General features: G+C 36.2%; 1 protein-coding gene across 5 annotated transcripts in view; it reads right to left on the bottom strand.

Annotated features, from left to right (window-relative positions):
- Nucleotides 1–25,617, bottom strand: part of DMD (dystrophin) — a 1,951,117-nt gene that overhangs the window by 1,358,043 nt on the left and 567,457 nt on the right. For all 5 annotated transcript variants that reach the window (XM_058659083.1, XM_058659078.1, XM_058659079.1 and 2 more), the window contains 3 exons: nt 15,269–15,370; nt 14,717–14,824; nt 2,446–2,625 (listed from right to left, as the gene is read on the bottom strand). In XM_058659083.1, the coding sequence (XP_058515066.1) occupies nt 2,446–2,625; nt 14,717–14,824; nt 15,269–15,370 (390 nt within the window). The remainder of the gene's footprint in view (nt 1–2,445; nt 2,626–14,716; nt 14,825–15,268; nt 15,371–25,617) is intronic.

Below are 25,617 nucleotides of genomic sequence, written 5' to 3'. Positions count from 1 at the left end.
CATTTACAAAGAAATTTAGCTGTGTAAATCTCAGAAAGTAAAAAAAAAAAAAAAAAAAAAACCTGAAGCAAACACTTGCGATAACCTGGATTTTTAACGGTCATTCTGGTCTATATTTAATTGCCCCCCCTTATCTTCATATGTATCCACACATGTAAAAATGTTATCCTTCTTACATTTGACAACAAGCAGTTTTTCTTTTGTATCTCTTTAGATTGCCTTCTCATCAGCTTAGACAGCCTCAGCTTGTGTGCAGGTGATGGTCACGTCAAAGCCAATGGTCGGGTGGAAGACAGCTGACCTCACAACTAATTTGATACATGTAAACCAAAATAACCTGTTTTACTTAGAATGTATTGATGTTTAGTGTGTGTCTTCTCTCCTTTAATTTTTTGTAAATTGGTATCACCATTTCAGTCTGCTAGTAACTGAAAAATTTCTGGAAAACATCTGGAAGGGTTCTATGACAGCACATTTCATGGAGAGAGGATGGTGGAAAATTGAGATGTGAATTTTAAACACATCAAGCTAAACATCTTGGGAATCCATATGTTTAACAAGCGTCTAGTTACTTGTCCCCAGACTTTTCTAGAGGTGGGTAACTGAACAGAAGCACAGGGCCACAGAAAGTCCTTCACAATCACCGAATACAGTAGTTACACCAAAGGCACCTTCGTTTTCAGAAAATGCTCCCATAACCACGGCTTTGTTTCTCTACCATTATGTTCCAGTCAGCAAGCAGAACATACAGTTGCTATTGTATTGGGTTATCATTTTTTAAAAATAACGAACCAAAGCGAACACTGTATTGCTTTTTAAAGACTTTATAGTTGGAATTTAAACATAGTTAAAGTGATGGTATCATCAATTTTAGATGATAATGATAAGGCTCTTCATGTTTTCCCCAATTAGAACAATCAAACCAGTAACATTTTCATGAGAAATACAACCTTCCTCACTATTGTGAGGGAAATGAATACTAAATACAGCATTTCTGGAAAAGTCTCCATTTTCTAAATTTAGTCAGCATTATGGAAAACTAGTAAAAGCACAATGGCATTTATGTGTTACTGCCTTTCTTACTCAATGTTCCTTAAAAAAGAAACTTATCTAGGCCATAGGCTTAATAAAGATGCACACTCGCAGGTCCTTCACATGGCCTACTGAATGAGGGTTTTCTGAGCCAGTGGCCACGAATGTGAATTTAATCGACTCCTCAGATAATTATTATGCAGGCTCAAGTTACAGAGTCACTGAATATAAAGCAAGTTAAAGAAAATATGACCTAAGATGAACATAAATATCTCCACAAACATCTCTCTATAAGGAATGTAACTTCATCAAAAAATGCCAAGCCTTCCAACTATTTTATAGTAGAAATAATCTTTGGACTCAATACCTAAATATTGGAATAATACCACTGTTGGTTCCAAAGTAACAAATTTGTAAGACCTTCATTTATTTGTTATATGAGTGTCAATACAGCCAAGTATTCATGGGTAGATCACATGTTGGAGGAGGAATCATAATAAGGCATTAAAATTACTAACTGATCCGTGAACTACAACAATATATGTAATGAACAACAAGTGAAGTTTTAATTAATAACAAATGAATATAAAAATGATTGCAACTTAGAGTCAGGTTCCTTCAAAGTTTAATTTTCTAATGTATGTTGAAAAGCAAGATTGAACTATAAACTGAAAATCAGATGTTGGATGATCACATTTCCTTAAATTGTATTTCTAAAATTAGTAACTCCAGTTTCATTTCTTTATCTCTTGACAAACATTTCCTAAATACTGCTCATTAAATGTCAAGTCTCACAGAAACAAATCTTCTGCACCTGTCTCACAATGGAGGCAATATTTACCTACAATTTGCTGAATGTGGTCACTGCTTCGACAGAGGTGTGAGTGTGGTGCACTGAGTTGTAAATTCTGTTCACTCAGTAACATTTAACCCATATAATACAAAGTTACATGGTACTATGCTAGTTACATATGTGCATTTTTGGAATGGCTATCTATTCTCCCAACAATGATAGCAGATGGAAAGTTTTGTATTCAAAATATTCCTTTCATGAAATTATTAAAACTTCAAGAATACGTGACATAAAACTACATTAACACAAATGTAACTTAGTTTCTTCATCTACCATCCATGTTAATGTAAATAAACCACATTCACGACTGCACAGAATGGTCTCATCATCTGTGCTGCATAAACAGTGCGCTTTGGAGTTCAGCAGTACTCTCAGAACGCATCCATTCATTTCCTCCTACTCTGTAATATCATAATGTTCAAGACACACTTTCATCCAATTGAATGCTAGGCAATGACTAATCTTGGTGACATTTTTGGTGAGTTATAGCCACTCTGTTGTTGTAATGCAGGTTTTAAAAATCCCCAAGGTAATTTATAATAGGAATTGGTATCACTAACCTGTGTTGTGCTCTTTTCAAGTTTTTGGACTAAGTTATCCCAACGCTGGGCAAAATTTTCCAGCCATGATTCCATTTTTTGGGTCACTGACTTATTTTTCAGTGTTGAAATAAGATCTTGGTTGAGTGAAGAAAGTTTGTCCATAGTTTGCTTTTTCTTTTCTAGATCTGCTTTTAAAACCTGTTAAAATAAGAACATCACCAAACAAGAATAGATTACACTTTGTAAAATTCTGTAGCTCAACCATCTTTTTCAAATGTTTGGACATTTCTATAGGTAAGATCATAGTTACACTGTAAAGGATCAGAATTTCATATAACTATGCACATAAATAACAAAAAATAGTGGAGAGTACATGGCAGAAAAAGGTACTCTAATACAATGATGCTAGCAATGCAAACTGGCACAGCCATTATTGAAGACAGCATGGAGAATGCTCAGAAATCTCAAAGTGATTTCTCATTTGACTCACTATCCTATTCCTTGGAATTTACTCAAGGGAAATGAAATAAGCACATGAAACAATTATTTGTGTTCCCATTTTTAGAGCACCTCAATTCACAACAGGTAAGATGTGGGTTCAACCCAGATGTCCACAAACTGATGACTGAATAAAGAAGATGTGATGCATATACTCAGCCACAAAAAGGAGGAAATCCTGGCTTTTGCCATAAAATGGATACAGCTAGGGAACATTATGCTTAGTGAGATAACCCAGTTCCAGAAATAAAAATATGTGTTTTCCTGATATGAGGTAGTTAATACAGAATGCAAAAAGTTTAAGACTGAAACGGATATCTTATGATTTCAAAACGGCTTTTAGCCTTTATTTATGTTCCTGTAGAACAAGGATCTTTCTACATTTTGCTCATCGGCTAGTGGTGCATTTTGTCTGTTATTAGAAAGTAAATTGAAAGTATGCTACTGCAAAGAGTACGGATACCAGAAAGGAAGAAAAATGGAGATTGAGACAGCTTGAAAGGAAGCAAAAATGTCATGTTCTAAGAAATATATTAGTAAGTATGACCTAGTCATCCCACTTCTGGGAATATATCCAAAGGAAATGAAATCTGCATATGAGCAATGGATCTGTAATCCTATAGTTACAGCAGCACAATCTACAACAGCAAATGCATAGAAACAACCCAAATTCCTGTCAAAAGAGGAGTAAATAAAGAAACTAGTACATCTATTCCATGGAATACTACTCATCCATTAAAATGAATGAAATTTTGGGCCCATTGCAGTAGCTTAATGGCTAAAGTCCTCCTCTTGCATTTGTAGGATCTCATGTGGGTGCCAGTTCCTGTCCCAGAGTCCCCACTTTCCATCCAGCTTTCTGCTTGTGGCGTGGGAAAGCAGTCTAGGATAGTCCAAAGCCTTGGAACACTGTGCCCATGTGGAAGACCCAGAAGAAGCTCCTGGCTCCGTATCAGCTCAGCTCTGGCCATTGTGGCGATTTTGGAAGTGAGCCAGCTATAGAAGATCTACCTCTCTGTCTATGCTCCTCTGTGTATATTTGACTTTCCAATAGAAATAAACCTTTAAAAAATAACATAATTCTACCACTTGTAACCAAACGGTCCCAACTAGAGAGGATTATGCTCAGTGAAACAAGTCAATCCTGAAAGGGGAAATACCGCATGTTCTCTCTGATATAAGGCAACCTTCATGCAAAAAACAAAATCGACAGCCCTTTCAATACTGCTTGTGCTATTTCTCAGGGGTTTTGATATTTGTTTTCATTTTCTAAAATTTTGCTGTTCTCTTATTAATTTCCTCACTGACTCATAGGTAGCACTGTTTCAAGGGTTTTGATGTTCTCTTTCATTTTTTCAGCAACACATTGGTCATTCAGTGACATGTTATTTAACTTAATGTTGTTAACTTTCGTTTTTTTCTTCCTGTTGTTGATTTTGTTTCATGGCTTTTTATTTAATAGAATGTATAGTAACTGTAATACAGACTATCACATCCAGATATGAAGATACAATGCAGGATATACCGCTACATCCAAATCTAAGATGTACTTCCAACAAAATGATCAAATATACCTTTACAATAGGATGCTGGACTCTCTGCCATTGTCCATACCTACAATGTCAGGATACACTTAAATAACTTAATGATGGACTTAAGACTATTTGTGAATGACTACCCTATTGAAATGAAATTGAAATGATTTAGGGGAAATTTGTGGGAGGGTGGGAATTTGGAGAGGGAGAAGGGAAATCCCAGAGCCTATGAAACTGTAAATAAAATAAATAAAATTTTAAAAAAGAAATGTATTGGTGAATTACATAAAAATCTGTTTCATGGTAGTAACATTTAAAAAAAAAAACCTATAAGCTAAATCACATTCCTACGGAAGTTAAAGAGGATAAAAAGAATCAGATACAGAATAAGGATTAGCTGAAGTATTTCAGAACTACCTTTAAACATCTAAAGGTAAACAACAAGTGCTGCTTCAAAGATGAAACAGATATCAACATACAAAAACTAGTTTTTAACATTTACAGCTGGTATACATGGCTCCTGGCAGTGGTAAAATTCTCCTTAAATCTTGACGGATTCTGAAAAGCACTCAGCACTCCCTTTCATGAATACTGAAGTGAAGATGACAATAATGGCTAAGAAATTTTGCCATTGTGAAATGCCAAGGTAATTTGCATAAAATTGCATTTTTAATATTTTCCACAATTTAAACTTCCCATTCTTTATTTCAAAGGGAAACAGGTTATGTTGAAATCTGAGGAACATCAACAATTCATTTCATATTTTTCTTATTATTTTTAAAAAATCTGTTCCAAAATCCGATTTTGGAGCCAGCTAACAAAGTTTTCCAGGGACTATGAATCAAATCCTTCAAAGCCTCTTAACATATTTTTAAATATATGTATATTTTGAGTCATGTTTTATTATGCATGTTTCCAAACTTCCTGTGTACTATGAACACTCACACATGAAATCAATATTTCAGAGTAAGGAAGGGAAGGGAAGAGAACTGGAAGGGAGGGGAACTGAAGGGAAGGGAGGGGAGGGGAAAGGAGGAGAGGGAAGGGAAGAGCGGGGAGTGTAAGGGAAAGAAAAGGGAAGGGAAGGGCAGGGGAGGGGAAGTTAGGGGAAAGAATGGGATGGGAAGGGAAGGGGAAAGGAGAGGATGAGAAGGGATAGAAAAAGGAAAGTAGGAAAGAAGGGAGAGAAGAGAAAATCCATTTATGGCTTTTTTTTTTAACAACCCCTATTTTTGGGGCAGTAGCACGCAAATACATTGAAACAGACTGTCATACTTGTCTTTCTAGAATGAACACAGGTTTATTTAAAAGCTAATGTTACTTTGCCCCATGTAGACATATCAATTGCTTTTAGGTTCAAGTGTTACAGCACAGAGTAGTCAATGTTTTCCCATGCACAGGACAGCCTCTGTAGCTCACTTTCTGTGGCACCTACATTGACAGCTAGGACAGAATGCTATGCTGTGCGACTGAATTAGCTCTTACTTTAACCCAGTATTTATTTTACCTGGTTTACTTTATGTTGCAATCTTCATACAGTTTTAGGGAAGGAAGCAAGTTTTAAGGCTCATTTCTAATAAGTTCTCAATAATTAAGTCACTGCTTTACTATTTTTCTTAGTTTGAAAAAATACAATAGATCAAATATGAACTAGGACATTATAAACTGTATTCATGTCACAATAAAACTCAGTGTGGCAGCTGAACACCTGATCGTTTTTTATACTCATTTTGCTGCTTAATTCCCATGTTAGTTTTCTATTAAATTTAAGTGCATACTTAACCTAGTAGTTAAACACTTTATGCTATCTGCCTAAAGCTGAGAGTCAAATTTGAATTTCCACATATATGCTCCCAATTCCTTTATAGAGTCTGAATTTCCTTTTGTTCTTTATAAATTTTTGGCATAAAGCAATTTTATCTTAAGCTACCACAATCTTTTTGGAAAGAGACATGACATAAACAATGACATACATTTAAAAATAAATCAATAAAAAATAATCCTATTTGAGTTACCTTCTTAGAGCTTGAGAGACTTACTTAAATAGCCATATGTCTAGGCTAAAGGGTATACTCATTACTTAACAGAAATATGTAGTGATTTGGAAACATTTCAAAATCGTATTCTGTAAGTTCCATGTACAAAAAAGGATTGCATCAAAAATCTATGGGAGACACATTGCCTAAGCAGAAAAAAATAAACTAAATCTCCTAAAAGACATTAAACCAAATAAAGAGGTATTTGCTGACCATTACAAGAATATAAGTGAAAGTCATTATTAAAAGACCATTTGGAAAAGTATACTCAAGGTAAAACTAAAGCAGCACTATAATGAAATTGTGTAATTATTAAATCAACACATGAGCAAGGGCCAACTTTGTGATAGAGTATGTGAAGCCAACATCTGAGATGTTAGCATCCCAGATCAGCACCAGCTTAAGTTGCACTTGACTTCCTCCGGATCCAACACCCATTTAATACAAATGGGAAAGTACTTGGGCCCCTACACTCGGAAGAAGATGTAGTCATCTAACTTTGACATGGCACAGCACTGGCCCCTGTGGTCATCTGAGGAGTGAACCAGCAGAAAGGTGGCATTTCTCTCTCCATCTAAATCTTCAAATGTAAAAAAACAAACAAAAAAACCTAAAAAAAAAGTGAGTAATCTCCAAAAATATTCATGGGAAAATTCATTATTAAATTTTCATATAAAAGATTCATACAAAAAAGACTGCACAGCTTTTAAGGATGTGTGTGCTAAAATAAACTGTTATTTTTCTATGAACTTCCGGAAGTACTCTATTTTATGTAAATCTCAATTACAAAACATTTCTCAGTAATACTAGTAATATTTATTATTTATATTTATTATATATTATATATTTGTAGTAAGTGGAAACTATTTAGCTAATTGAAACTAAATTGAAAGTAAATTCAAAATATAAAGTTTTTTTTTAATTTATTTATTTTTATTGCAAAGTCAGATATACAGAGAGGAGGAGAGACAGAGAGGAAGATCTTCCATCCAATGATTCACTCCCCAAGTGACCTCAATGGCTGGTGCTGTGCTGATCCAAAGCCAGAAGCCGGGGACCTCCTCCAGGTCTCCCATGTGGGTGCAGGATCCCAAGGCTTTGGGCCAACCTTGACTACTTTCCCAGGCCACGAGCAGGGAGCTGGATGGGAAGTGGAGCTGCTGGGATTAGAACTGGTGCCCACATGGGATCCTGGTGCATTCAAGGTGAGGGTTTTAGCCACTAAGCACTACGACGGGCTCAAAATATGAAGTTTTAAAATTTTGATGGCAGACTAGTGGTTCTGCTTCAATTTTACTACTCTTGCCCATTCTCTTCATAATTTTGAATTACCTCGCTAAGGAATTATCACATGATAATTAGCAGAGGAAGGGCAAGAAAATAAATCTATGTGGGTACATATCCACTGAACTGTAGTAATGAATTAGTTTCTTCCACATAGCCTTGGATGACAATTTCCTTATACTTGAAATTTATGTGTACATATTAAATAACTATGGGTTAATTGTAACTACTAAAATATAGAATACATGTCTCTGCATATCAAGAAGTTACACTTGTCTGCGAGTCCCCAAGACACAAAAGGTTCCAGAAACTTCAAGAAAAATAGCAAACTGTAGAAAATTTATACGAGGTTGGCGCTGGTGCACTGGCACAGTAGGCTAATTCTCTGCTTGCAGCACCAGCATTCCATATGAGCACTGGTTCCTTTCCCAGCTGTTTCATTTCTGATCCAGCTCCCTGTTAATAACTAGGAAAGGCAGTGGAAGATGACCCCAAACCTTTGGCTCCTGCACCCATGTGGGAGATCTGGAGGAAGCTCCTGCTGTCCAACTTTGGACAGGTTCAGCTCTGACAGTGGCAGCCACTGGCAGAATAAACCAGTGGTTGGAAGATATTGCCTACTGTCTTGCCTCTCTCTATCCGTAATTCTGACTTTCAAGTAAAAAGAAATGAATCTATAGGAAAAAAGATTTATGCAAGGTTAAGTTCACCTACAATACATTTAAAACATATTTTCATAAAATCCAGGTACCCATATAGGTAGGAATCCACAGTCAATATATCAGACTGGCTCAGTACTAGATTTGTGGATGACACATTCAAGAAAATGAGAAGAGACAAATTCCAGGTTAATAAAGGGCAAAGCGCATATATCTATGAAATGGCCAGCAAATCTCTGCTCTATTTACATTAGCTATATGCCTGAGAGAGAATAATGGCAAGACAATTTCTTTTAGACTTGCACAACTCAAGTGTGTATTGTTATCAGCAGTTACTTTCTACCAGGCAAGAACAAGGTTATTGGGAAGAGCAGCACTGTGGCATGGCAGGAGAAGCCACGACCTATGATGCCAGTGTTCCTTATGCAGACCAGTTTGTGTACAACCTACTCTAGAAACAGGAAGGTTGCCCAAGAGCTTGAGCTCCTGCACTCATGTGGGAGATCCAAAGGAAGCTCCTGATTTCAGCCTAGCACAGCCCTGGCCATTGCGGTCATTTCTTGCCATCTCTCTGTAACTCTTTCAAACAAAAAATGTTTAAAATCTTTTGAAAAAATGCCTATCATGTAAAATGGATGCAAGGATTTCAATTTTTTGCACCAAAAAAACATTTATCTTTTCATAGCATTTTGGAAAGACATCCTGAAGTAACCTAATTCACTATAATTATTAGTTGTACTTTGGCAGACCGATGCATTGCAAGTGTTCTTAACCAGGTTCTCTAAAATGCTGATTGCCAGGCCACATAACCAAATCAGTCAACTTAGGTAGGAAGACACTAAGATTTTGCCTCTGTAGCAAATTTCTATGTGACAAGGCTGATTTGGGAATCCCCATCCTCAGAATCAATTCATTATTCTATCTGGATAAATTATTTTAGGGCAATCACAGGAACTGAGGTCATGGCAGCAATTTATGGTAAAGTAATGACATCAGTTGGGACTCACATGGTTCACATAGACATTTTCCTCCTGTTATTGAATCCTTTAGCTATTCCACAGTGTCTTCATTCCCACAGCACTTCCTTGGCTTTTACATACTTCTCACACACACCACCATGAACTGTCTTTCCTTGGCAAACACCAAATGCCTTCAAAGCAGCAACACACTTTCCCTACTTTCCCCAATCTGGTTTCTTCTAAATTTTGGCTTTCCCATGATAAATTCATGTTTTTAAAAGTCTTAGAATTCTTGTTATGAAGGCCATATTTTCTTCTAAGTTTTTTTTAACTTTATGTAAAATTAAAACAAACAAAAATCAACTTTTGGGGGGCCAGCATTGTGGTGTAAAAGATTAAGCTGCCATATACAAAAAAAACACCACAATCCCATATCAGAGTGGAGGTTCAAATTCTGACTACTCTGCTTCCAATCTAGCTCTCTGCTAAAAGTACCTGGCATGACAGTGGAAGATGGATGGCTCCAGCACATGGGCCACGCCTGTGAGAGATCATCATGGAAGTCCTAGATCCGGCCTTTAGTCTACGCAAGAGCTGCAAGTTGTGGCAATTTGGGTAATGAACCAGAGAATCAGACATTTCTTTTTCAAATAAAAACTCAACGTTACATAATTTTGAGCATGAAAAATAACAAGATGAGGGTGTGCATTTGGTTCAGTGCTTAAGACATTGCTTGTGACACCTGCATCCCACATCAGAGTGCCAGTTTTATGTCCTCCCTCCGTGTCTAACTTAGGCTTCTGCTAATATGCATCCCGGGAAGGCATCAGCCCTAACTGTCGTGAGCACATGGAGACTGAATCACTCCATGGAAGATGTCTTGGTCTTGCCTTTGCTCATTCCACTGTACTCTCCTTCTCTTTCAATGCCTTTCAGGGAAAATGAAAATAGAACTACTTCATATGGATATGAATCTCACATATCTACGAGAGTGCAAGGAGTTAATCCCATGGGCTATTACTGATGTTTTAAAACCAATTTTACCGATTATAGATAAAAGAGAGCCTTTGTACCCGGCAACTATATCTAGGTATGTAGTAGGAACTGGTGACAGATGGTACCTGTTTTGGGTCTCAGATTGTGACATATTTCAATGAACATTAAATTCTTATTCACTGCCTGAGTCAGCAGGGGAATTTTACCTCAAATTCTAGACCAGCTGTCAGGTTTTGTTAATTGGCTTAAACTATCAAATGTAAGACTTATACAAAACATATTTTCATTTTGTTCACAAGTGAAGTAACATAGTATGAATTTTAATGTTATTGGAAAAGTATTGACACTTCACTGAGTATTTTCACGGCCAAGAAAGCCTTTTGCTCACAGAAAAAGGCCACATAGAGGCACGTGATTTTTGTAAATGACACTAAAGTGTAGCAAATTTTCTTCAAAAACACAAATGATATGAGAAGGTTTGAAACAACTTTTGCAGCCTGGAACTGAGTCTGGATATCATATTACTGTTAACTCTAACGTGGATGTTCATGATACCTTGGAACATGTAATGTGTCCCCCCACTCCCCCCCCCGGTCTGGATCTCAACTTCTTCTGAAATAACCCAAGTAGTTTAACCTGAGAAACTTGACACACACACACACACACACACACACACACACACACACACACACAACTGCAATGTGTACAGATTATTTACAATATTTTGTAATTTTAAAATAATTTAAATTTGCTCAATCAGTAGCTTCTATGAATGGATTTCTTTATGGGTAAGTGCAATAAAGGGGACACACAGTCACTTGCATGAGGTGGTGCAATCAGGAACTGATGACACGAATTAACTTTGTTATGCTGTGGCATATGGCATTCTCCAAAGATGTCTGTACAAATAACTCCTTTCCCAGATGTTCTCCTTTAATGTGGACTTCTTTCCTCTTCATGAAGAGACAAAGTAACTCATTTCCCTTGAATCTGGGCAGGACTGTGACTGTTTTGACCAAATGAATTTGATAGCATTGACATGAGCTGAAGTTTGAGTTCATATCCCATTCACAGAAACAGTCATGTTTCTAATCCTTAGCCTCTGTACCTTGATTCTTAAGAAGTTGTTTATATGCAGCAGGCCAAACAGCACTAAATGAAAAGGGAAACAATTTAATTATCTAACCCAGATATCAAAAACTTCAAATAATGAAGAATTTGGTAGGATCAAATTGTACTTTCATTCAATTCTAGAACCAAGTCAGCTAGACTTTCTAGTTGAGGGTACAGAAAATGCAGCAGAGACAAATCATCCCATTCACTGTCTCAACTACTGATTCCAAATTACATGAGCACAATGGAAAGGATATTTCAAGCTTCAAAATGTGAGGCTATTCCTCAGATTGTAAAAATGCATGGAAAAACAACTTAAGTTTTATATTTTCTGGTTTGGGGCAATTGTTTATTCCTTGAGCTTTCTTCCTAGTGAAAATGATGATTCCTTGATATGTTCTATTCAGTAACTATTTATTAAATGGTTATTTTATACACATCAACAACCTAAATACAAAGGACACCTTGGTAATCAGAGAGGAAAAGCCAGGAACCCTCAATGGTCCCCAGTATCTACATTAAAAGTGATAACTGACTTGTTTTATACAATCAGCAAGAAAGGTTGAAATAATCACTGTTCAATTAGGTGTCAAGAGTTAATTATTGACTGAAAGGATCCATATTTTGATAAAGAAGAAAAATCTATATGTGTAATTCCCTGTTTTAATTCTATGTAACCACTGAATTCTCTTTTCTAGATGTGATTAAATCTATCCACTGGCTGCATTTTGAAATGTTTATTCTTACTTCTGTTGTATTTCTGTTTCTTCCCCTTTGCATTCTTTTTTTTTAAATAATTACTTACTTACATAAGTAAGTGACCGACAACTGGGCAGAGGCAGAGAAAAGGATGGGGTAGAGAAAGGAAGAGGGGAATATAAGATGAAGGAAGGAAAAGAGGGAAAAAAATAAAGATCAGAGAAGGAGAAGAGGAAGAAGGAGATGGGAGGGAGAGGGAGAAGGAGAGGGGGGAGAAAGAGAGAGATGGAGAGAGAAAGAGGGAGAGAGAGAGAGAGAGAGAGAGAGAGAGAGAGAGAATGAGAATCATTCACCTACTTGTTCACTTCCTAGATAGCTGCAATAGTCTGTAATGCCAGGCCAGGCTGAAGGAAGAGGTTTCTTCCAGGTCTCCATTTGGGTGGCAGGCACCAAAGTCCATGCATCACTTCCACTGCTTTCTCCAAGCTATCATCAGGGAACCTGCAGTTCTCCTTTATTTCTAAAATACTTTTGCCCAAACTCTTTTTGGTAGATTGTTCTCCTCTATCCAGCCTTTGATTATAGGCCTTCCCTATACTGCTACTCCCTTCTGTTTATTGTGTCCCTCTACACAATCCTTCCAAAGCATCCTGTATATATCCATATCAAATGAGTTACAAATTCTTCTGATTCTAGAATGGCTATCTAGTTGATGACCAAAATGACCATTTTACTTGGATGTCTCAAAGTCCTTGGAGTCTCAACTTACACAACTCTGAAATAATTACTACTCTTGCCAAATTTTCTATGTATCAGGGCTAGTGAGCCCTCTGGTAATCCAATTACCCAATTAAGAGCCATGGTAATCATCCCAACCTTTCATCACCCATTATAAGTTTTAATCATTTCATATTAACATGTTTTCATATCTGTATCCTCATATCCCTATCCAATGTTATCTAATGAAGATGCTACACTTAGTGACTTAGAACTAGAAGCATTACTACCAAAGATAATTTAAAAATGCAAATGTAAGTACCATCAAATTCTAATTGTCCTCCCATCAGCATCAGCACAATATCACAAACAAAAGCCTACTTTAACAATTCTGTAGAAAAATGGAATAAAATTTTGATGAATTCATGTTTTTGATAATATGTTTCCTACTAGCTTTTTAAAGACTCCTTTAAATATCCAATATTTTTACACCCATATTGTAAGGTACATGCAACTTCTGAACTCTACCACTGGGAGTCATAACAATAAAGAAAATAATGTCTTATATTCTCCCCCAAAGGACATCCTAATCAATAAAATGCTACCTTTTAATGACAAATGATAAAGAAGTGAATATGCTGTAAAATGAATTCCAATAGCTATGGAATAAAAACTGAGTAACAATTACTTAACAAAATAGTATATACATACTAACTGAGGAATAAACATCCAGTTTTAAATGATTATAGCAAAGCATAACATCAATACTGATAGAAACTGATTCACTGAGTTAAAATTATGAAATACTAAATTAGACATAGTTAGCATTTAATCAGATTGAGCAAAGTATATATAAATTCTAAAGAGTATTTCCTTTGAAAACTAAATTTCCTAATATTAGGCAGGTGTAACTTTGACTAGAAGATAATAAAATTGTAAGAGGACCTTTAACGTTTTCCTTTGATCTTATAAAGTCCTCAGGGAAGGTTTTCATGGAGTTCCTTTGCCACCAAAGAAATCTCATTTCTCAAAACACATGACACACTTCACCAATCAACAGCATCTGCTTTGCTTTTTGTTTGTTTTCAAACTAGGCAGAAACTTTTCATAAATGAGAATAATTCTCTCTCGTTTCTCATACACCAACATTAACTGATCAACTTTTGTCTTACAATTTTTAAAATTGATTTGAAAGACCGAGAGAGAATGAGAAAGTGACAGAAATGTTCACTGCCCCAAATGCCTACAACAACTGCAACTGAACCAGGCCAAAGCCAGGAACTAAATCCAGATTCCCTATGTTGGTACAAAGGGCACAACTACATGTGTATTTGCCTGCTCACTCCCACGACGTGCATTAGTAGGAAGGCAAAATGACAAGTGGAGCTGAAAACCTGAACTCAAACACTCTGATACACAGTGGAGGAATCTCAAATGGTGGCTTACCTGCTGTGCTGATGATCACTACTCTAATAGTTTCAAACTGTAAGTCTAGAACCTCATGGAAGGCTCACAAGAATCTTAGACTTGTCCTTTTTTAATTGAAGTATTGTTCCAAGTAAACTGTGTTTTACAAAAACTGATGTTTCAGAATAGATAAACGGATTTGAAAAATCTATAGCTAGTTTCACCACTAAAATTAGAAAAAATGTACTACAACATCTTCAAATTATCAATCATTTGAGAAGAGCGACCGAGCACTTTAAGGTTTGCAAGAATAGAAAAGACTAGATGATGGTGACAACACACAATACTGAGTTTTATAAGACTATTGGAAATTCAAATGTACATACAGTTAGTTTTTGAAGACTTGAGAGCATTTCATTTTGATCCTTAAAGCCAGTTATATGAATCTTATTCACTGCGTCTTCTTTTTCTGAAAGCCATGTACTGAAAAGGCACTGAAAGAAACCAAAAAATCCCAAAGAATTCTTTAAAAGCTGGTGATATCATGGAAGTTAGAAGCATAATGATTACCAGAAGCTGAGGAAAGGGAAGAGAGGAGATCACTGGCTAGAATTCTAATTTATGGCTACATAGGAAGAAGTCGTTGGGTTCTTTTTTTATAGTAGAACGACCATAGACAATGTTAATAGGTTACATCATTCTTTGATTAAAAAAACAAAAACAAAAACCCAGATGCCAGCATTTCAGATGTTTTACCATAACATTCTAGTAGTTGATTGGGCATTATCCAGTATATGAAGCATCACATGACATCCCACAAATCTGTACAATTTTGTTTTAATCACTGCTGAAATTCATATTTTGTATATTTTTCTTTGCTTGCCAATTGAACATTATCCCATACTTTTCTCTGCCACAGCTTCTCCTGCAGGACTCACCTGTTCTTCAGTAAAACGCTGCCATTTGAGAAGAATGTCTTGTAAAAGAACCCAGCGATCTTCTGTCCACCTACAAATATTTGCCCATCGATCTCCCAGTACCTGGTAAAAAGACAACCAAGCACCACATCAGGAACCAATCATTCTTTAACTGATATCTCTTAAAATGGCAGGAAAGAGTTCGCAAAGTATCTAGTTTTGAATCTTCTGTACATCCTAGGAGTTGTAAAGGGTGTCCTTTCTGCTTCTGTTTATTGTTTTGTAAGCAATGGGCCTTTCACTTGTTTAATTAGATTATTTCATTCAGTCATTATTCATTGAAACAAGCAAGCTACTTACATATCATTTGAAATAGTCATTGAATCATTATAAATGTCTCTACAGAAAATGTAACACAGCAAAGATGTTAATATGTAGAGTGTATGTCAAATGAGAACATGTAAAATATTGTGAAAATATACCACAAAGGTCTGAAATGAAGCTTGACTAATAAACAGAATGTTTAAGACTCCTCTTAAAAAAATCCTCCATTGCAATTACATAAAGTCTGAACTGAAGAAAATTTTCATCCATTTTAATCACATTGATAATTAGATTCAAATTGTCTTCATTAACCACAGTATTGAAATTCTTTCTTTCTGAATTAGTAAAAAAATTTCAATGTCTGATAAGCAATAGCTGCCATTCCTTTAGCACATCTCTCATGTTTAGATGGAATACTATTTCAATACGTGATATGGACCAAAATACTCACAAATTTTCATGAAAAAAATATATTTTGATGATACCTATGTGAAAGGAACATTTGCAGGTGAAACATGTCCTTTAATTCTACTATGATCATTAAAACCTAAAATTTCAACTTTGTAAGGGCTTTTTCCACACAAATATTTTTCTCAGTTATTGGATTTTCACATCTAGAAATACATTTTGTTTCATACAGAATGAGAGGAAAAATACTTGCAACTACTATTTTTGAAAAAAAAAAAAACACATCCACTATTGGTCTCATTTGAATTTCTACTTCTCTCAAGACCATGTTTGAACAAATCCATCCTGAAGATGCTGAGTGGGACTTGAACAATACACACAATTTGTAAGAAAATAGCTGCCAAGTCCTAGCTAGCTGGAATGTATACGTGATTTTAAAATTGTTTAATCTACCATCATTTCAAGCAAATCTTTGCATGCATAAATTGTAGACAGTACATATTTTTACTACATTAAAATAAGTATATACAAATATGCAACTCTGTCATAAGTGAGGATAGAACACCGAAATAGTCATACAAGAATCCCACAGGAATCATGCCAAGTTAAATTAATGAATCCAACCATTTTAATGACTTAATTATTACAAACGTGAGGTTTTTTTTCTAAAACATATTCAAAGTTTAGTGAATTTTCCAGCTACCCACTTAGTATACCTCGGGTAAAATGACATATAATATATTGGGTCACAAGTTGAAGTTGAATTTTTATTAAATAGATGAAAGCTTTCCCTTTAAGTTATACCATTTGCCTGATTAGATAAAGTTCATATAAAATATCAAAATAAAAAGTATTTAGTGTAATGCAACAAGTTCAGCAGATATGTGCCATAAAGAGGAACAACAAGAGACTCAACTGTAGCATGCTCTTCATGAATGAAATAAAACAGAGGCTGACATGTAGATCTAGCATCTTTGTAGAAATACCAGATGTTCAAAAGCAGTATCCACTGGAACAGCATTTCCTCTAGTTACCCCATAGACAGAAAATTGTACTATGTTTTTCATTATACAGAAATTTTGTTTTAAAAAAACGATCATTACTTACTCTTTGGAGTACATGATCAACCTACACGACTATTTTAAAGTCATTAAAATTGTCCTTTATATTAAAATAATGACTGCGGATAATTATTGACAATTCAATGTAACAAGGTTATGACTTAGCAGAGATCTATCTTGTGGGTGCTAAGCTTCCAATTAATTTAATAAACAAACATTTAGCCAAATTTTTACCACAAAGAGAAAGGATGTTTACAAACTAAATCTATCCTCAAAATTCATATTGAACTCCTATATATATATATACACGCACACATATACACCTCATAATGTGACAATATTTGGCAGTCAGACCTTTGAAGCAGGGATTATATGCACATGAGGCTCTCAGGCTAGGCCCTATACCAGTCTGAATGGAATCCTTCAAAGGGAAGGATTTCTGGAAACAGAGACAACAGAGGAGTGTGCACAGCAAAGCCATGCCACGTGAGCACGCTGGCTGCAGTCAGCAGTCTGCAAGCTGCAGAGTCCTGAGAAGAAAGCGACACCTTGATCTTGGAATTCAAGCCTTGGAGAGGCTGAGTACATATATTTTTGCCACTCAAGACAGCTGTTCTATTATACTTTACGAAACTGTGTTTTTCTTTTTTTCCGTATCTATCTAAAAGAGTATGGAAAAGGAGAGACATAAAGAGATCTTTCACCTACTGATTCACTCAAATGGCTGCTCTCATGTGGGATGCCAGCATTACAGGTGGTAGCTTCACACACTCTGCCAAACACTGGCCCCAACGCTTCTTTACAGCAGCCCTTGCAAACTAATATAAAATGCATATTTGAGATACTGATCCCTCAACAAATTTAGTCAACTCATTAAATATGTACCAAAGAAAACAACTCCATTAAGGAAGATATATTAAAAAGTGTTTTCAAGTAGTAACAGGTCAGACTTGAATATTAGAGGTTACATTCATTATTGTTTTAAGATTTTTTATTGGAAAATCATATTTACAGAGAGGAGAGAGAGAGAGAAAGATATTCTATCTTCTGGTTCACTCTCCAAGTGGCTGCAACTGCCGAAGATGAGCCAATCCAAAGCCAGGAAATTCTGGCTCTCCCACATGGGTCCACGCTCTAAGGCTTCAGGGCTGCCCTTCACTGCTTTCCTAGGCTACAAGCAGGAAGCTGGATGAGAAGTAGGGCCACCAAGACGCGAACCAGCGCCCATATGGCATCCCGGCACATGTAAGGCGAGGACTTTAGCCACCAGGCAACTGTGCCAGGCCTGTCTTGTTATGCTTGATCACATTTTTAAAGCATTTCTTCCAAGGGTCATCTATTTTTACTTTATTCTCCCTAAAAAAGCAGTTAATTTTTACAAATACACACTTAATCTTCAAAAAATTTTGTTTAAAGGTGTATTCTTTAATACATTCCTCAATACATAGCTTACAAGTGTCTTATTCTGAGAAAACCTGTAATGAATGAAATCTAAGTCATTTCTGTTATAATGTGGGTATAGTTCTTATTACTAATCTCAGTGTAATTAGATGAATGAATTTGAAATCGCATACTCATACACTGTACACATGTCCATATATATTTTGGCAATGCTCAATGTAGAAGCCAAAATAGATACACAGCATGCGTAAATTTTTGAATTTCCCTGTTTATTGCTTTGGAATGTTGGCCTTACTTTGAATTTCAAAGGATAAAACAAGGCAATTGGAAGATCATCAGTCATGTCTAGAATCACTGAAGGATATTGGTCACTGGTATTGCCAGAACACGTGTAAACAAGAGTCAATCATGAGGGATTAAATTCAATTGGGCTGATGAAAAGCTTAACGATTTTTGAGGAACAACTTCTACATTAGGACGAGGCAGCACTTTTCTAGAAAATGTGATACATGCTCAGTGTTTCGGTTTCTATTTAACCAAAGGAATGTCTTCAGGTTTTAGAATTCTAGCCTAATTTTTGGAGATAAACAAAAACATAAAAGAAACTGCAAAGAATTTCAATATCCTGTGAAGTTAGAAAAAATAATTTTTATTTATGTCCTTTTGTCTCAGCAATAAGAGGAACGAAAGGTCATTTCACTTAATGTAATATATTTCCATGAACAAGCACACTGCTCCATTATCATCCATTCTCAAATCCTCAAACAAGGAAAGACTTTTCCCTCCCATTTAATTCCCATCTCATATTGTTATCCATGCCAAGAATGTTTCTCATCTCAATGCCTTTATTTGGTTGAGCTGGTTTTTCAAAGCAAAAGTGAAAAATGGAAAGCAAAAGAACATTTGGGTTAAGGCAACTGAGGACAATTTGACAAGCCTGAGGGCTAAAAGTGAAGTGTAGTGACCTTTGAATTCACAGCAGCTTGTGACAGCACACGAGAGCTAAATGGTGCCTGTCAGAATTGGCATTAACAGATCAAATGTTCCCAGACATGTATCAACTGAAGAAGCAGTTAAGCGTCATGTGTTGCACGATGTCACAGCAAGTGGGCTTTATACAACAGCAAGGATGTGTGCAGCCCATCTCACATGACTAACACCCTATAAAATGCTCCTCAGCTAGACTAATTTTATTTAACGTATATAATTGTTTTTACTTCTGTAATAAGCCTTCTGGAAAAAATATATATTTCTTCATTTTTCTTACTTTATAAGCAATTATGTATTAAAAAGGAAGAGCAACTTTGTTTTACTAGTGGCAAAAAGGAAACCATATCAAGAGGCATATTGTAAGAAATGAAGGGTGAAATCTGACAGAACTGTGCTAACGAATGTCTAGGAAAGTCTGATTTTGTGTGTTTCTCCAAAGTATGACCATAGCATAAAGCACACCATAAAGTATGACCATAGCAACATACCATAAAGTGACATACGGTATAATGTGGAAAAATGTATTTTCACATATTAGGAAACACAAGGGGGGTCTTTTTAAATTTATTTTATTTTTATTTTTCATTATACAGTTCCATGGACACAGGGATTTTCCTTCCCACCGTTTCCATACCCTCCTCCCAGGCCATCCTCCCTCTACAATATAGTCTTCCAGTAATACTCACAAAGCCATCATCCTGCTCTTTAAGTGTATTGTGGCATTGCAGATATAGACAATGGTAGAAAGTCCAGTATTCTACTGTCAAGATGAGACAACAACATTCTTACTTCTACTGCAATGAAACTGTGATACCTCCTGACTTAGGAAATGAATGACTGCCACTTTTAAGCATGCTGTTTGCAGTTGGAAAAGTAATGATCAGATGGTTTGGTTACTTGTTGAAGACACTATGGAGTGCCTGGGTTTGACCTCAGATTCATGTGGCTACAAATCCATACACTGCCACGATGCTATGTACTCAGTGAACATGAAAAATACACCTGCCAATTTCAGCTACATAATCTACAGTAAGATGTGTAGGTGCTGAATCCCTTGTCTTTTTATTTTAGCACTTTGACTAAATTTAATGAAAGATTCTATCTAAAGCATTTAACAAGGATCTGAAGCCTAACGTTATTTCATCTAAAAACCTATGCGACTGACATTACAAGTCCATGAGTTAAATCTTTAAAAAAAATCAAAATAATTGCACTTCTTGAATTCAGATTGTGTACTCTTTGCTGGGATTTATTTTTAAATGGTAAGTATGGCTGCATGACTTGTTAATGAAATCCTACCTGGCTGATTATGTTGAAAACAGTAAGATTTTTTTTTTTTTTACTGGAAAAAGTATGTTGTGTACTGTTTCAGTCAGTTCCATATATTATTTATTTTTATGAGTTTATAAAGTACTGATGAATATATTTGGAAAGGTCTTTTTTGCTGTTGGCAATGGCTATTATTTAATGTTCTGTGGCAGCTTAATAAATTCCATGGTCTCCAGCTCCCACCAGTCTATTCAACTGGGATAACAGAAAATAAAGAGCAGGAGCCCTAAGGAGCATTACAGCATGACAGTGTTCTTTCCAGCAATCATCAGATTCCCAGGCATTCTATGGTAGCTTGAGGTTTTACAGCTCCTTATTGTTTTATGCCTCAAGTACTCTGAACTCCTCCGGTAGGCTCCTTACCTTTGAGGTTAATGTCTTGTGGCAGAATACCTACACATGCATTTCACGTAGTACATGAAAGTCTCAAAGCTGAAAATCACATTGTAGTTATAAATACAGTGCTTTTCTTCTTATTGTTTTGACAACATCCTTTTCTCTTTCTTCATTAAACACCTCCCTGGCCAATGTGAAATCTGGCCCTCTTACCTCGGATTCAAAATCACCAATACTTCACCATGGTTATTAACAATGCAAGGCAAGCTCTAAATCTGGTAATCTGCTACATATCACTAGAATGCAGGTACCCAGTGCCTGAATTCTCACCTCAGTTCCCTAGCATCTGTTGGTAAGCCCTTACTCTTGCTGAGTTTTAATCTGTCCTGTAATGAAATGGACATAATGATATCCTGTGAGGCAGGTCACAGTAAGGATCAAATGGATCAACATACGTCAAAGTGGTCTGAGAACTGTCATCAATTATTGAATTGCTCATGATTGGCAAAGATTCAGAGTTTAACTGCCAACAGAGCAGACTTTCTTACAGATATAATTAATCTACCACATAAAAATTTTCTTCAAACTATTGTGAAATAGTTTCAGCCAGATGCTCGCAATAAAGTTTTCACATTCTACCTGTAATCCATCAGGCCTATATTTTGCCCAATAGTTGTCAATCTTACTTTTGTACTTTCAAACCAAGAATATATTCCCCTATGGAATACTACTCAGCTATTAAAAAAAATGAAATGCAGTTCTTTGTGGACCAATGGGCCCGACTGGAATCCATCATGCTAAGAGAAATGAACCAATCCCAAAAGGTTAAATACCACATGTTTGCCTTAATCTGAGATGAAAAGATGACAACCTGAAAGATAGTACCTGTATATTGTAATATTATTGCAATCTCTAACAACCTGTATCCAATACAATAAGATAATGCGATATAATCTATAAACCAACAATTAATGTCAGAATACTTAAGATCTACATCGAAAAACTGTAAAACCTACTATACCCTCAATACGCTATGTTAACCTGTAATGGGGGGGGGGGAGTGCAGGGAAGCCTTTCAGGACCATAAAAAGAGTGAGGAAAAAGTACAATATAGCCTATCAAGATCAAATCTGGTAATTCATAGACAACAGATTCAAAGCGGCACTAAACACTAGTAAAACTACTATACCAATGCATGAGGGGGGAATCGGGTGTGATCCTGACAACCTCTTAACAGGAGGTCATGTGCGTGGAGCAGGGGGGCACTCCAGGGTGGAGCAGGTGGCAAGGAGAAAGCCTGGATCCCAACCATGAAGACTCCCAGACCTTCACCACAAACTATTAATACGAGCAACAAGGACTATATCCCAACTGCCAAGGAGGCCACAGGGAATTGGATGCCCTCGGAGGCCGAGTACTCGGAGGTCACCCACCCCCAACCGGAGCTTCCGCAGGGGATGGAAGAAGTTCAAACACTACCGTGCAGAAACCAACGTCATTGGAAAGACAACCAGAAGCCCTGAGCCGTCCGCAGAAACAGAAGAACGATAAATGTCCTTCGGGACCAGGGAGGAGAGCTTTCTCTGGTCCGAGCCTGGCTCCACCTCTGGACCCCCACCCTCCCTTGCAATGACCATCAGGATCGCTCCGAAAACCCCTCATAGCAAACAGACAATCATACAAACTAAAAAAAACTAAAATAAATAGACAAACAACAAAAAATAGAGCTTGGAATCTGACAGGAAAGAGCTGGCGTGGATTGGCTCATGCCTCGCTGGGTGGGACACAAAGATTAGTCACTCTTCACCGTGGTGTTGGGGACTTTCCTGCACATCCCCCCCCCCCCCAAAAAAATGTTATGCACCTTAATTGTTGACAAATGTTTTGTTAGAGTTACAAGCCAGCCTAGATTATCCCAAAATCTGCCAAGATCAGTAAAATTATACTTCAACACAACAAATGGCTAAATACTAAAATGAAATAGACATGAGACAGCTGAATGGTACCTTATAGCCATTTTAAGGTATATAGCAGCCGGTCCTGTATATAGACTAAAATTGAAATGTCAATGAGCTAATCATAGCTTGTGGTTAAGAACTTGTTTTTTGTTTTTTTTCTAACATACTGGTTACTCAAAACCATGTCAATTCCATAATGTTGCAAATTGCTGTTAATGTTATATTGGGACTCTTAATTGACTGGGATGATATTCTACCAGCTCTAACTTCGGACCAGAAATGGTCTCCCCAAGAAACTGTTCAACCCATCTGGACAATAAGTAGCTGGACTCTATGTTTGGTATATGTTTGCAAGGAAAGAATCTTGATTGAATTTGAACTGTAATACTGCACCAAGGTGGAGGAATCCACCTGGGGGGAGGGGAGGGGGAGGGGTGGGGGGATTCCCAGAGCCTATGAAACTGTCACATAATGCATAATAATTAATAAAAAAAAGAAAAAAAAGAATATATTCCCATATTGATACTTGTTGAAAGTAAGTGATAGAAAACAAAAATCCTTTCATACTTCATTGTAACTGTACTGAAACTGTTAACCATCTAGAAGTAAAAAATGGTAACCTAACTGGTGCAGATTGAACTGAGCCTTATACCTCCCTTAGATACTATTGGATTGTTGCACTATGTATTTTTTTGAGGGTTCCACTTCAAAAGGATGGCTATTAAGTCCTTAAGAAAGTCATTTCTGGAATATACAATTTTTGTATCCCATAGGTCAGAGAATTAATTTACATTTTGAAAGTTTCCTAAAGAATTAAAAAAGTCAGAGGTGTATATCAGAAAACCTTCTCCTGTTTACTTTCCAGGTGCAATAGCTGGAAGCTGGATCAGAAGTGAAATAGCTGGAACTTGAATCAGCATTTGCCTATTGGATACAGATATCATATGTTGTGGCCTAACACTAATCCACAAACTCCTAGTCATCGTCTAGTTACGGTGTTCAGTGATGAGTTCATCAAGAAGCAGTTAGATTTAGTTATTTACTAAATCCCCTATGATTATATAACGCTGGCTTTCTAAGGAGATCCATAGACATAAATATGTCCCACCTTTCTATGTGGTGCTTTGCCTCGTATTGGGACCCTACCCAAGAAAGGCATTTGCCAATGTCTGAACAGATGTAGCCTGCTAATCGAATTGTGAACCTCCAAAACAATTAGCAAAAATAAATGTTTCCTTTGTCACATACACGCGCGCACACACACACACACGAAAGATGATTATGGCAGCAATGTTGCTTGAATTGCATCTCTATGAAAAACAGGGACATTTATTTATTCCTCGTATCAGAAACTCTAGGAGGATTTTAATATGAAAGCTGAATCAACAATGTTCTTATAGGTTAACCCAGAACAATATTTTTTAGAGTTTTAGAGCAAGGATTTTTGCTTTTAAACTCAGGGGAAATTTTCATTCAGCATAATAGAAAATACTGAAATTACATATACAAATTTTAACATTCCTCTTGCTAACTGCATCATTTACCTGTGAAACGCATGGAATGCAATAAAAAGAAAATTGTCACACAGTTAACAAAGGATTAATATCCAACATATTTTAAAGTACTTACAAGTCATTAAGAAAAATATAGGCAACCACCAAAAAATGGGCACTTAACCAGAGTCCATTCTTATTAAGTCTTATAAGCAACTGAAAACAGTACCAAATCTCAGTAAGTATCCATACACACAATGAAAAACACATAGGACACTACTTAAAAGTCTAACACAAATATTGAAGATAAAAAGCAACTTTTAGCTTTCATCCACTTTTGTCAGATTGCACATTTATATGCTAACCCTGGAAAATTTGTTGTTAATGCCTATAAAAATAAATACAGCTGCAAAAGAATACATGCACAAGTATTGTAAAAAAGCCAATTCTACAATTGTAATTTCAATATGAAAATACATATATGTTCATAATTATAAAAATCTGCAATTTGTGCTCATAGAATCACTATTGTCAGGTTTCCAAGCCGGAAACAACTCACTTGAATTTTGTAAAAAGAACGAAAAATCTAACTGTAGAATATTTGGACAAAGTAATCATATCTAACAATGATAATTAAATACTGTAGACAGCATAGATTAATATAGAGTATTAAGTGAAAACTTAATTTAGCAACAATGCAGCTTTACTTACATTCAAAACGTTGCCAATCTCTTCTGAGGTATTCTAAATAAGGATAGAGGTTACTGTTGAGTAGGTGTGAGGAGTGATTGAGTGTGCCAGGGCTTCTTGGGGGGGGGGGGGGTTTAGGTTACTATTACACTACCATGTGTGTTGAACCACGGGAATAACACCAGATAAATTCTGCAAACTACACTTACAATGAGAGCACTTTTCTGGATATCCAATACAATTGTTACTATTTCTTAACTTAAACTTTCTATTTTCACAAATCAAAAAGGAAATAATATTGTTCAGAAAGTACTAGAATTAAGACCTATAGTAAGAAAGAATATTATTATTCCATTGTGCTGTCTTAAACATCTCCTGTA

Source organism: Ochotona princeps, chromosome X, assembly GCF_030435755.1.
Source record: "Ochotona princeps isolate mOchPri1 chromosome X, mOchPri1.hap1, whole genome shotgun sequence".
NCBI lineage: Eukaryota > Metazoa > Chordata > Mammalia > Lagomorpha > Ochotonidae > Ochotona > Ochotona princeps.
The sequence above is the reverse complement of the archived record's forward strand: the minus strand, read 5'-3'. Positions and strand labels throughout refer to the sequence as shown.